Genomic DNA, 14,277 nt, shown 5'->3' on the forward strand with positions numbered 1-14,277 from the left:
TTCCTTGTTTCAGTGTCTGCTACTCTCTTTCCCAAGTGTCTCTCAAGACCAGTGTCTTGAGAAGCCTGGAAGTGTGTCTTCTTCCTTTTTATCGTCTTCATCACCACTGGCTCTATAATGTTTGTTGCATGAGCAGCCCATTCTCAAATCTCTGATGACAAGTCAAATCTTTGATTGACAAGTAATAAGAGTTTTGAGAGCTAAGTCAAGAGTCAGACAAGGATCAAGAAGTGAAGATAAATACCCAGATCTCTTTAAAGCAGGAACTGTCTCTTATTCTAGTTTCACACATTGGAGAAGGAAATGGCAACCCAATCCAGTGTTCTTGCCTGGAGAATCCCAGGGACGGGGGAGCCTGGTGGGCTGCCGTCTGTGGGGTCGCATGGAGTCGGACACAACTATAGCGACTTAGCAGCAGCAGCACATTTCATATACATGGAATTAGACACTATATGGCCTTTGTGACTGGCTTCTTTCGCATCACAGTGTGTTTCTGAGGTTCATCTATTGTTTATCGTTGTTGTTGAGTGGCTCCGCAGTGTCCGACTCTTTTGTGACCTCATGGACTGTAGCCCGCCAGGTTCCTCTGTCCATGGGACTTCCCAGGCAAAAATACTGGAGTGGGTTGCCATTTCTATTGTAGCACTTCATTCCCTTTAGTTACTGAATATTACTCCATTCTTTGGATATACATTTTGTTTAATTCATCAATCATTGATGGATATTTGGATTGTTTCCAGTTTTTGACCGTTACAAACAATGCTACTGTGGACATTCATGTGTGGATACGGTTTCATTCCTCTAGGGTAGATTCTTAATAGTAGAGATTTTGGGGTCTTATAGTAAATTTATGTTTAACTTTTTAAGAAACTGCCAAAGTATTTTCTATAGTAGGGCCGTACCATTCTACTTTCCCACCAGCAGCGTAACAGTTGTTCAGTCGCTCAGTCGTGTCTGACTCTTTGCAACCCCATGGACTACAGCACACCAGGCTTCTAGTTTCTCCACATTCTCACCAGCACTTGGTTTTGTCTGTCTTTTTGATCACAGTTATTTGGGTGGCTGTGAAGAAGTACCTCATTGTGTTTTTAGTTTCCCTTTCTAGAACAACTAATGATGCTGAGCCTCTTTTCACATGCTTATTAGCCATTCATATTTCCTTTTTGGTGACACTCCAGTTTAAATCTTGTATCCGTTTTTTATTTGGCTTGCTTACTGTCTTATTGAGTGTTGAGTTCTCTGTATTCTGGATACAAATTCTTTCTCAGATACATCCTAGAACACAGAATCTTTTAATCTTCCTCAGAGACTGTGGAAAGTGAAAGGGACAGTGTATAAATACTAGTAATAACAGTTAATGTGTAATATTTGAGTCTTTGCTATGAGCTGGATACTGGACTGTGTTTTTCACAGCAATTATTTAAAACACTTTCTCATTTTCTAAAGGTTATAGGGCAATTTCAAATGCTTGCTCTCTGATTAACAGTTTTTACTAGATAAAGAAAAGAAACAGTTGATTTGGGAAATTCTTTGATTTATAGGAGTTAGAACTGGTCTTTTAGTATTATGGTAAAGAATAAATGGCTGTTGTACAGACACAGAATATCCGTGGTTTAAACAACTGCATGTTTGTTTATTTCTGGCTTCTGTAACAGCCTGGCATTAGCAGTCCTGCGTGTGTATGAGGACTCCACAGACTCAGACACCTTCTCTCTTGTTACTTCATGATCCAAACGGCCACTCCAGCTAGCCTGTCCCCTTGCAGGCAGTGGGAAGTAGAAAATGGGAGGGAAACTGTTCTCATTCCTTTTAAGAACCTGGCCCAGAAGTTACATGCATCATTTCTGCTCGCCATGTTGCTCAGAGGCTCATTCCTGTCCGACTCTTTGTGACCCCATGAACTGTAGCCTGCCAGGCTCCTCTGTCTGTGGGATTCTCCTGGCAAGAATACTAGAGTGGGGTGCCATTTCCTCCTCCAGGAAATCTTCGAACCTACAGTCTCTTGCATCTCCTGCATTGGTAGGTGGGCTCTTTGCCACTGGCACCACCTGGCTCTAGCAGAGCGCCACCTCTGCTCCCCATATCATTGGTTAAAACTTCAGTTGTCTCTCAGTCATGTGTCCGACTCTTTGCGACCCCATGGACTGCAGCACGCCAGGCCTCCCTGTCTATCACCAACTCCCAGAGCTTGCTCAAACTCATCTCCATCGAGTCATTGATGCCATCCAACCATCTCATCCTCTGTCATCCCCTTCTCCCGCCTTCAGTCTTTCCCAGCATCAGGGTCTTTTCCATTGAGTCAGTTCTTCGCATCAGGTGGCCATCGTATTGGAGCTTCAGCTTCAGCATCAGTCCTTCCAATGAATATTCAGGGTCGATTTCCTTTAGAATCGACTGGTTGGATCTCCTTGCATTCCAAAGGACTCTCAAGAGTCTTCTCCAACACCACAGTTCAAAAGCATCAATTCTTCGGCACTCAGCTTTCTTTAAAGTCCAGCTCTCACATCCATACATGACTACTTGAAAAACCATAGCTTTGACTAGATGGACCTTTGTTGACAAAGTAATATCTCTGCTTTTTTATATGCTGTCTAAGTTGGTCATAGCTTTTCTTCCAAGGAGCAAGTGTCTTTTAATTACATGGCTGCAGTCACCATCTGCAGTGATTTTGGAGCCCAAACAAATAAAGTCTCTAACTGTTTCCATGGTTTTCCCATCTATTTGCCACAAAGTGATGGGACCGGATGCCACGATCTTAGTTTTCTGAATGTTGAGTTTTAAGCCAACTTCCACTCTCCTCTTTCACTTTCATCAAGAGGCTCTTTAGTTCTTCTTCACTTTCTGCCATAAGGGTGATGTCTGCGTATCAGATCTGCGTATTTGAGGTTATTGATGTTTCTCCCGGCAATCTTGATTCCAGCTAAAACTTAGTTACATGGTAATGACTAGGTACAAGAGGGACTAGGGGCCATATGTCCATCTAAAACTTAAGAGGTTGAGGGTGAGAGAGGAGAACAGATGTTAGGGGCCATTGTTGGGCTTGGTGGTTCCTATAACTAGTCTGTGTGGGATTCCCATGACTTTTTCATCAAAGAAAGTCTAGTTGATATGCTGTTATTGGCCTAAACCTTTTGGAGGAGTTCATTTTACTATTGTTTTAGAATTGTTCTTAATGGTGAAGTAGCCATAAATACTAAATATGAATTATTATTACTTAGGGAATGTGAAAATACCCTAGTGATCAAATACAGTTCTGGAGCTGCTTTACTGAATATAGATTTTATATACCAATGGTAGGAAGGTGGCAGACAAGAGGACAGCCTCTGCCAGGTCAGCTTTGTTTTGTAGCTTTTCAAGTGGCTCTTTCCCCCAGAAGTGCCGTTTAATGAGCAGTTTCTCCAACGTGTGGCTGTTCTTCTCTGGTGAGTTTGTAGTTCTGTATTAATATGCCAGATCTGTCTCTTTAGGAGGAAAAAGAGCAGCAGTGTTTCGTTTAGAGATGTCATTGCTTCTCTAAGGACAGCAGTAATTTCTAACAAGTGTAGGGAAGAAATCTTCTGAATCCGTTTGTCCTTTGTGTGTTTAAAACCTTGACAACAAAACAAATTGGTACTGAATGTTGGAAGAAACAAACATTAACGCCCCCTGAGCGTTTCATTTCTAGGTTTTCAGGCCTTGGTAACAATTACCAAGACATCCGCTTTCCCGGGTGCAGCTCTGCTGCTGAGAAGGTTTTAATATCGGGGGAGCCCATACATTCACAGCCCGTTTCAGCTGCCCCAGAGATAACTTGGATAAACACGGGCTCCTCCACGTACCTCCTAATCCCTGCTGGGTCTTACACTGTGGGGAGGTTCAGACAACTTGTTTTCTTTCCCTTCTGGCCCTTCTCTCTACACTCCCCTCCAGCTGCCTCCTTCCCCCCACCCCCAAAGTAACGTGATCCCCAGGCCTGGTCTGCTGCTTTCGCAGATTCTTTTAGTCTTACAGAAAGAGAGGAAAAAAGATTAACCATTGATTTTCCAGTTCAGACGGAACAAAACTATAAAAGCCAAAAACAGTGCTAGTGTTTGAAAATAAAAGGAGTACTGTTTATAAATAACCGGCGCTTGGGCTTTTCTTTTTTCAACCAGTTCTACTTAAGTGGGCTTAAATTTACTTTATTATAGAAAAAATAGTTTGAATCCTTTAGATTTTGGCAACATTGCTCTTTTTCATTTGTCTTGTAGATTTCTCAATTTTTATTCAATATTCTGATTAAAAACAAACAAGACTTTCCACGATTTAAAATAAAATTCCGTGGCATTTATTTTAAAAGTTAACCAAAGTGAAAGGGACAAAGACAATTCATGAAATCACGTGAAACCTCTTTAAATTGAATTCAAGCACTTAAGAGTTTAATAAGAATATCCCAAACTATTTCTGTTTAATAACATATCTGTTTATAATTTAAAGTTATGTGACTGGATTTAAGAATTCAGGGTTTGGTTGTTTCTTCACTACCAGCAATATTAAGATTTGAGACCTGTAGCTCGCAACAAATTTTAAATACTTTTTCAGCCTCATATCCTAAAATTAGTCTGTCAGCTCTTGATTATGGGTGCCTCGTGGGTGTCATATAATGGAAAAACTCTAGCAAGTTAATTCAGAGATCCGGGCTCTTTCCCTGGCTCTGCCACTAACTGGCTATGAGACCTTGTCAAGTTACTTAACCTGCCTCAGTAGTCTCATCTGTAAAATGGTCAAATGAGACTCTGATTTAAAATGATTAAAGTTTACAGACCTGTTTTCATTTCTACTACCTCCCCCAAGGCCTACTGGAACAGCAGTAAGATGATTTTTTTTTTTTTAAGTGAAAATGTATAAGGACAAAAAGAACCCAATAAGAAAAGCAGATAAGAAAGGCAAAAATGTTTTTTGAAAATGGAAGGCAGTCAAGAGCGTGGTAATAGGACTTCCCTGGTGGTATGATCAGAGAAGGCAATGGCATCCAACTCCAGTGTTCTTGCCTGGAGAATCCCAGGGACGGGGGAGCCTGGTGGGCTGCCGTCTATGGCATCGCACAGAGTCGGACACGACTGAAGTGACTTAGCAGCAGCAGCAGGTGGTACGATGGATAAGAGTCCACCTGCCAATGCAGGGGACACAGATTCGATCCCTGGGTGGGGAAGATTCCACATGCCACAAAGCAGCTAAGCCCAGAAGCCACAACTGCTGAGCCCGCATGCTCCAACTATTGAAGCTTTCGTGCCTACAGCCCGTGTTCCACAACAAGAGAAGTCACCACAATGAGAAGTACCACAATGGAGACCTGGCACAGCCAAAAATAAATGAATAAACTCATTAATAAAAAATAATTAAAGAAATTCATATATATATATATAGTTTTAAAGTTGTAATAGACCTAGCAGAATCAAAGAAACTAAAGCCTAACCTCTTCTGAGAGAGACACTGATTAGAAGTAAGAATCTGAGAGGAAAAAAATAAGAAATTGGAATCTTTAGTACTACAAAAAGCAGGGGGTGGTGAGGCTCTTAACTGAAATCAAGGGGATCAGTTGAAAGCTTGTAAAGGAGTTTTTAGATTCTTCATACCCCTCCCCCTCCCTGTACAGCCAGATCACCACTTCTCCTTCCCACTTTCATGAGACTAGAAGTATTACTGAGAAATTGCCCTATAAAGGCTCCAGACTCTGGGGTATTATCCCAGCAGAGGTGTGGGTACACCATTGGGCTGAAACCAGTGGGGTGGGCAAGAGCAGATTCTTTTTTGAGTCTGCATACTAAATAATGAGATTCTCCAGCCCTCTTCCTAACAGAGAAGAGATGGAATCTTTTCTAGAAAACAAAACAAAACAAAACAAAACTGAATGGTCTCAGAGAAAAGCCGACTTGGGCATTCTCTTGATGGAAAAGTAAGCTCACCACCTCCCTTCATCTAAGTCCACATGTTGTGCCCTTTCTGTGCATACTTTTTAGTTCCTCTCCCATGGATAATGAATGGACACCCAAATTAAAAGTCTCTGCATTAGATAAAGGGTAAAAGAAATTCACAGAGAAAGGGAACCTGGTGGAAATAAAGACAATGTAGGAAACAGAAGAATTCAGAAGAACTGTACAGGAGACTTGGAAAATGGTCCCTCTCGGAAAGCAAAACATAAGGCAAAGACTCAGACAACAAAACAGGACAGGTAAGAAGGTTAGAAGCTCAGTCCCAGGGCTTTAGTAGCCATCTGGCAGGACTTCCAGAAAGAGAGAACTGAGAGCAAGTGGAGGAGAATTTAGGAAACAGTAAATATCAGAAAAATTTCAGAACTTAATGAAGTGAGTATTTTCTGGAGTTCAATGACTGAAATCTTTGAATTGGATTGGCTCCCTGAGTGCACAGCATAATATATGAAAAAAGACTCACTCCAAGCCATCTCATTGTAAAATCTTAAGACACTGAGAATATTAGAAGATCTTAAAAGCTTCCAAAGACAAATCCAGGTGATATATAAAAGATCAGGAGTCAGAGTGGATTTATATTTCTAAACAACAGAACTGAGAACTAGATGATAGCAGAGAGATATCTTCAAAATTAAGCAGGGAAAATGATTTTCAACCTACAGTTCTATACCCAGCCAAACTCACTGGACTGGAAAGGCATTTTTTTTCAAACATGCACCTCTCCCCACCCCCAGGAAGCTACTGGATGGTGAATTCCAGCCACCTGAGGATGTGAGTCAATAAATAGAACTGAGGATATTTTAAATGTTTTTTAATATTTGGAAAAAATACTACTAGTTGTTTAACAGATATCTGAAATGTTTGGGGAAAAAACAGTAATAGGTCTACAGAAGACTAATCAAATGAAAAAAAAAAAAAACAAGGCAATTATTAGGTTGGTGCAAACGTAACTGTGGTTTTGGACTGTGAATTTTAAATCATTATATATTTACATCTTTATTAATCAAAAGAGGAACTGTAACAATCAACACATTTTTTCCAACGGGAAATAAATTTGTTTATTCTTTTAGCATAAAAATCTGTGCTTCGGCATTTGACGAGCTCTTGGAAAGTATTTTCCGCCTCCTGCTGGTTGTGGCAGCATTTTCCCGGCAAAAAGTTGTCAAGATGCTTGAAGAAGTGGTAATCCGTTGGCAAGAGGTCAGGTGAACGTGGCAAAGCTTCACAGCCCAACCCTTTCAACTTTTGAAGCACTGGTTGTGCCACGTGCAGTTGGACATTGTCATGGAGAAAAAATGGGTTCTCTCTGTTGACCAATGCCAGCTGCAGGCAATGCAGTTTTTGGTGCATCTCATCGATTTGCTGAGCATGCTTCTCGGAGGTAAGGGTGTAATAGTTTCGCTGGGATTCGGAAAGCTGTAGTGGATCAGACGGGCAGCAGACCACCAAACAGTGACCATGACCTTTTTTCAGGTGTGAGTGTGCTTCTGGAAGTGCTTTGGTGCTTCTCAGTCCAGCCACTGAGCTGGCCGTTGCTGGTTGTCGTATAAAATCCACTTTTCATCACGTGTCACAATCCGTTTGAGAAATGGTTCACCATTGTTGTGTGGAATAAGAGAAGACAACACTTCAAAACGATGATTTTTTTGATCTGCGGTCAGCTCATGAGACACCCACTTACCGAGCTTTTTCACCTTTCTAATTTGTTTCAAATGCCAAATAACCTTACGTAGAATGGTCAATGTTGAGTTCTTCAGCAATTTCTCATGTAGTTGTAAGAGGAGCAGCTTTAATGATGGCTCTCAGTTGGTTGTTCTCAACTTCCCATGGCTGGCCAGTACACTCTTCATCTTCAAGGCTCTCATCTCCTTTGCAAAACTTCTTGAACCCCACTGCACTATCCTATCCGTTCTTTAGCAGTTCCTGGGCCAAATGCATTGTTGATGTTGCGAATTGTCTCTGCCCGCTTTATGACCCATTTTGAGCTCGAATAAGAAAAATCACCCGAATTTGCTTTTTGTCTAAATCATTTCCATAGTCTAAGATAAAATTCGCAGCAAGTAATAAATCATTAGCAAAAAAAAAGTGAGAAGTGCACATTAAAATGATGTATAAAATAACCACATTTAAGAATGTATTCCAATATCAAATGGCAAAGTTAACAGTGCAAAACTGCAATTAGTTTTGCAACCTAATAATATCTCCAGGATAAACAAAGTTATATAATAAAGGAAACATTCACAGTATATTATTGGTGGAGCAATGAACAATATTTATGTCATCGTAATAATGATCAACACTGACCGTTGTTGATTTAACCAAAAATTGTGATTGTATTGTTATGGGAGATTGGAGATGGTGATAGCATGATTCTACTATAACCAGTTAATATAGCATGTGGAAAGTTGATGAATCCAGAAACAACAATATGAGGATATTCAGAATCTGAAGAAGGCTGTCTTTGGAGAAACAGACAAGGGGATGGAGTCAGGGGACTTCTGATTTTATTATAAGACTTTTAGTACTATTTGTTTTTAACCATGTACTTTTATTACTTTGATTAAAAATAAGACTATTTAGGGCATACCAACAATAATACTAGTTTCCTCTGGGAGAAAAATCACTTAATAGTAATGTTTGACTTGTCAATTATAAAAATATAGTAAAATCTTTCTCGAATGAGGTTTTCTAGAAAGTGGATGTAATTACCCTAAAGCAGTTCAGATGTGCCTCTCCACCCCACCCCCGTTGAGAATTGTAGGTCTGGAACTACCAAAGGGAGTAACAAAACAATCAGTGTTTTGCGAAAGACAGTCCCATGTGTAGACTGCACATCAAGTTCTCGAGTTCTGGGCCTGAAATAGGTTTTCACTAAAGATGTGCGGCGTGGAGTTTGTGTTTTGCCACTGAGCTGTGGTTGTAAAACTTTGTCTTTAGAAGTTAAAGATAGGACTCTCTGTGACATTTGAACCTTGGTTGCTCCTCTTACCCCATAACTCGTGTTTCTTTCCCTTAATAAAATAAGTTGATTTCCTTGTCCCTTGGAAAACCTCCAGACTGCTTTCACTCCCTCAGACTGTGTTTTCTGGAATCATTTTCACGTATCACATTTGTTAATTTTAGCTCTTGACTTGGTCCCAGTAAGACTTAGACAGGAACACAGAGCATCACCTGATACAGTAAGAGTCCTCTTTTGGAAATAAAAATACTGTTCACTGAGCACCTTCTCTGCATGGGGCACTTTTCATACACTATTTCTAATTTTCATCACCCAGTGAGATGGCTACTCTTAAGACCACCCCACAGTTTTACAGACTAGAAAATTGAGTCGCTTGGCTATGCCACCACGGTGAATGGAAAATCTGAGACTGAGAATAAGGTCGTGTGATGTCATAGCTCTTTCAGCCTCACTGCATGGCCTTCCGTCTCACCTGGTTCCCCCACACCAGAGTACCTGGACCTTTGTGACACTTGACCAATAAACAGTGTTATCTCACTGAAAATCTATGATACTTAAAGAGATGCACGCATGCCCTTTACCGGGGCAAAAGCAGGTATGGTTGATATGTTCTTCTCAGCCATATTTTCCTGTGGATTGGACCCATCACTTGGGAGCCTGGCAGGCTCTCACTGGACAGTGTCTGTAAATCAGAGGATGTAGTCTCTGTTGGCACATGAAATAGTGAAATAGCAAGCATGTACATAACTCAAGATCTTTGCTCTTTCCTCCTAAAGTTATTAACTGGGCTGGAAACAGGGAAGGGATCAGTCAGATCTGGGATCATTTGGTCCTGGGGGTCCCAAACCAGGCACCATATCAGATTTCATCTGTCTCCCTTAAACCCCCACCCCCATCCTGCTGCTCCCAGGTAGAGCTTACACATCCTGCCTCCTGCATCCATATCCTGCTTTCTTCCCTCAAGCAACTTCTGTGGTGGGCACTTGCCTATCCACACCCCACCCCCTGCAACGCTATTTAAAAAAAAAAAGGACTGAACTCCAGACTTTAAAAAAGTTCATTCTTTATCCAAAATTTTCAGAGAAAAGTCCTCTTTTGGTAACTTGTTTTCAGTTCAGTTCAGTCGCTCAGTCGTGTCCGACTCTTTTCGACCCCATGAATTGCAACACACCAGGCTTCCCTGTCCATCACCAAGTCCTGGAGTTCACTCAAACTCATGTCCATCGAGTCGATGATGCCATCCAGCCATCTCATCCTCTGTCGTCCCCTTCTCCTCCTGCCCTCAATCCCTCCCAGCATCAGAGTCTTTTCCAATGAGTCAACTCTGCATGAAGTGGCCAAAGTATTGGAGTTTCAGCTTCAGTGTCAGTCCTTCCAATGAACACCTAGGACTGATCTCCTTTAGAATGGACTGGCTGGATCTCCTTGCAGTCCAAGGGACTCTCAAGAGTCTTCTCTAACACCACAGTTCAAAAGCATCAATTCTTCAGCGCTCAGCTTTCTTCACAGTCCAACTCTCACATCCATACATGACCACTGGAAAAACCATAGCCTTGACTAGAGGGACCTTTGTTGACAAAGTAACTTGTTTTAGAGTTATACAATTTCTTAAATGCAGAAATTGCTTTCAGATGAATAAATTTTAGAAACATCCATCCCTATTTGTCCTATTTCCAAGGAAAACAAGGAGGAACTCTTCCTTCTTCCAAAACAATGGTTGTCAGACTTAAGTATGCACGCAGATCATCTTCAGATCATGTTAAGATACCACCATCCATATATTCTGATTGTGTAGGTCTAGACTGGAGCGAGAGTCTGCATTTTAAACAAGCACCCCAGACAATTAAAAATAGGTTGTCCGTGGACCGTGCTTTTAGAAACACAGCGCAGATCACATATTTTAATGTAAGTAAGGACTTTTATTCTTTCTCATTATTCTGAATATATTTTAAAATATTCTTAAATAGTTCTAATTCCAATAGCTGTTTCAAGACATTTTTCAATAGTTAATGATTTTTATTTCATCCTCTGGCTTTGCTACAATTATCCACCTTTCACTTAAATTACAAATTATGTCCATTTTGGAAAGTTCAAGGGCTTTAGAACTTACTACTTCCTAGCTATGTGAACCTGGACAGACTGTTAACCTGTCCCTGTACCTGCTTACCCCTCAGTTTCCTTACCTGTGAAATGGAGTTAAACTACAGGAAATCCATAGGATTGTTGGAAGGTTTGTGCCTGGCACATATTAAAAGGTTATTCCTTTCCCAAACTGAGTACAACATAGCAAACAAGTTACTTCACAACCTTTTAGATTTGTTTTCCTTAAAAAAAAAAAGTTAATGGCCTTTAGGCTTAAGATTACTTGGAAGGAATCCTTCTCAGGCTTCTGTTTGTTCTAGTAAGAAGACTGGAGCTCTCCTATCTGCTTGTGGCAGAATGTTTTTTGTACTTGTGAGTGAGTTTCAAAAGCATCAAAAGCTAGATCTGGAAAGAATAGTCCTAGTTTAATTTGGTAGTGGGGAGCTCAGCGATATTTTCAGTGTTCATTGCTGCTAATTCAGAGTGTTTTCCCAGACCTGTTGATGTATGGTTTTGTAACTATTTTAAAAGATCTGGACACAGTTTATAAGCATTACTCATTTTAAGATGTTTTAAAGGGATAAGATCATTTTAGACTCAAGAGCAGAATATTAGCATAGTCATTAACTTTTAAAAATAAACTTACGTCTTAATATAAAGTTTAACACATGCAGGCAAATATCTGGGCCTGTATTAATTGATAGAATTCAAGGATATGGTTAAAATTGCAAAAATGCCCACTGTTCTTGTCATTAAGGTGCCTATTTGAATATAGCCATCACATTACATCTGAAATGCTATATGACAGACTTTATTATAGTCCGATCCAAAGCCCTTGAACTTTGTGAAAGGTACCAACACAGCAGTTCTCAGCTTATTTGGATTGGCGGCACCCTTTGGGATTTTACTTTTGGCATTATACTTGGAGGTTGGAAGGTTCAAGGAGCAGTTGGCCGTCATTACACACGGGCTGTTTGACAGAATGATAGTGTCTCCCAGCATCTGTTAATAGATGGCATCCACAGTCACGTGTCACCTCGTGGCCCTGTAGCCCTGTCTCCAGGCAGTGGGAAGTGCTGTGTCTTCTTAGCTGCTCATGAGGTCTGACCTGGTACCACAACACAAACCACAGGTCACTTAGTTGCAGTAAAAACACATTTTGTATGTGAATCAGAATTTGACAGGACATCTCTGAAAAATGAATGATACCGAGGCTGAGAAACACTGATACACACTAGTCATATCTAGTCCAGCCTTGAACGGTCAGGTTTTGGTAGTGTGAGTGAAGGTCTTGTTACTTAGCCACTCCTAGTATAGTGAAGATACCCAGGCTTTGTCATTACAGGATACGTTGGACCACAGACGAGTCCAGCTTTGCCTGTGGGACTGATGACTGTAGCCAGGGTCTCTTGTTTCAGAAGGTTTCTTCTGAAACATATGGTAACCTTAGTTATTAGCCAAAGATAAAGATATATGTAGCTTTAATTTACTTGGGATTTATTTTTGGTGAGAAGGGACTGCATAATCCACTGGTTAGGAGCCTGATCCTTGGAGCCAGGCAGACCCGGGGGTAGTCCAGCTCAGACTTTGGGCGAGGTGCTTGACTCCTCTTGAATTTCAGATTTTCACCTGAAGAATCAGGATGATAATTCTGTTTTCCGTACAGAATAGTTGTGCACAGGTAATGATTGGAGGGTGTTTCTCACAGGAGTCTGACTCGTAGTAGAATCTCAGTACCCCTCAGCTCTTAGTATTCCTGGACGCTATCTTAATTTTTCTCCCTGTTGCAATTTAGTTATCTAACACTGTTTAAACAACTTTTCCTTCCTATACTTGCTGAAACGTTTCTGATTTTGTTAAATTATTTGGTATGTCTGGATTCGTATTCCACTGATGTAGATTTCCAGTTTGGTGCCAAGTCACACATTATTGTTATTTTTTATGTTGTTATATGTGATGATATTGTCTATTGGAGCCAAGCACAGCAGTAAGTGAAAGTTGCTCAGTCATGTCTGACTCTTTGCGACCCATGGACTGTACATGGATTCTCCAGGACAGAATACTGGAGAAGGTAGCCTTATCCCTTCTCCAGGGGTGAAATGGGTTTTAAATAATGTGTTTCCCCTTCCCCCCGTGGCACACACCAAACAAGAGAAGAGTTTTCTCTCAAAGAAAAATGAGGCTTCTTAAACAAAGGGCGCAGGCCATGCCCCTGATGAGTTCTCATGGAGGAGACCAAACTCCTTTATTAATAATCAGACATTGTGTTTGACCTCACACGTCTCCTTTGTCTCCTAGTCTGGATGTATGACTTGACAAATGTGTTGCAAACTTGTGTAGTTGTACTGTGGGTTGCAGCTCTCTGATTATTCACTCCTCAGACACCCACTGAGTTGGCCTTAATCACAGTAAGCTCACCGAATAGAAATGAGACCAGTATTGATAACTGCAGAGGAATCTGCCTTATTCACTAACAGTCAGGGGACACGGGGTTGGCCAGGGCACCGCGCCCCGTGCAACTCGCTTGGCCTGCAGCGGTGCAGTTGGGGGTGGGGTGGGGTTGGTTGGGGGGATCTCCTCCCAGAGATGCAGGAGGTTCCTCAAAGTGATGCTGAGCAGGCCCGCCCTCCCCCGACTTGCCTGCCTTAATTGCTGCTGTCTTTCCTTGGGGCGTCAGGACAGTACTTCGCAACTCTGAAAACCAAGACATGCCGCGCTTAAAATCGCCATCCCCCCGCTTTGCTTAACGTCGAAACCCGCGAGGCGTCGGTTTTGGACGGCAGCCCGGGCCGGTCGGAACACGGGGCAGCCCTTGGGCGCGGGCGCGGCGCGCAGAGGGTTAAGGCGGCGGGGGCGGGCCTCGCGGGGCCGGGCTCGGGGGCCCTTTGTTAACAGGCGCGTCCGGAGCCGAGACCGGGAGCGGCCGCGGGCGTGGGGCGGCGGGGCAGGCGGCGGGGCAGGCGGCATGGTGGGGCCGCGGGGTCCCGGGGCGGCGCGCGGGGCGAGCCGGGCCTGAGCCCGCCGCGGAGGGCAGCCCGGGGCGCGGGCTCCCCGACGCCTCCGGCGCGCCAAGATGTTGGAGATCTGCCTGAAGTTGGTGGGCTGCAAATCCAAGAAGGGGCTCTCGTCCTCCTCCAGCTGCTACCTGGAAGGTGAGCTCGGGGGAGCAGGCCGAGGGCGGCCGCGTGTCCGCCGCCCGGCCGGCCGGCCGGCCGGCCGGCCTGCCTTCCTAGGCCTCGCCCGGCCGCGCGCGCGCGCTCCCTCCGCGCCCGCCCTCTCCCCCTCTCC

General features: G+C 42.7%; 1 protein-coding gene across 4 annotated transcripts in view; it reads left to right on the forward strand.

The window, feature by feature from the left end:
* ABL1 (ABL proto-oncogene 1, non-receptor tyrosine kinase) overlaps positions 1–14,277 on the forward strand; it is a 145,771-nt gene that overhangs the window by 83,403 nt on the left and 48,091 nt on the right. Inside the window, exon 1 of one of the 4 annotated variants that reach the window (XM_025261858.3) lies at positions 7,182–7,329. The exons of 2 other annotated variants lie outside the window; for them this stretch is intronic. In XM_025261858.3, coding sequence (XP_025117643.2) covers positions 7,233–7,329 — 97 coding nt within the window. In that variant the 5' untranslated portion in view covers positions 7,182–7,232. Of the gene's footprint in view, positions 1–7,181; positions 7,330–13,950; positions 14,142–14,277 lie in introns of those variants that run through there. One more of the 4 variants, XM_006043303.4, reaches the window with a different exon arrangement.

This window comes from Bubalus bubalis, chromosome 12 (assembly GCF_019923935.1).
Source record: "Bubalus bubalis isolate 160015118507 breed Murrah chromosome 12, NDDB_SH_1, whole genome shotgun sequence".
Taxonomy (NCBI): Eukaryota; Metazoa; Chordata; class Mammalia; order Artiodactyla; family Bovidae; genus Bubalus; species Bubalus bubalis.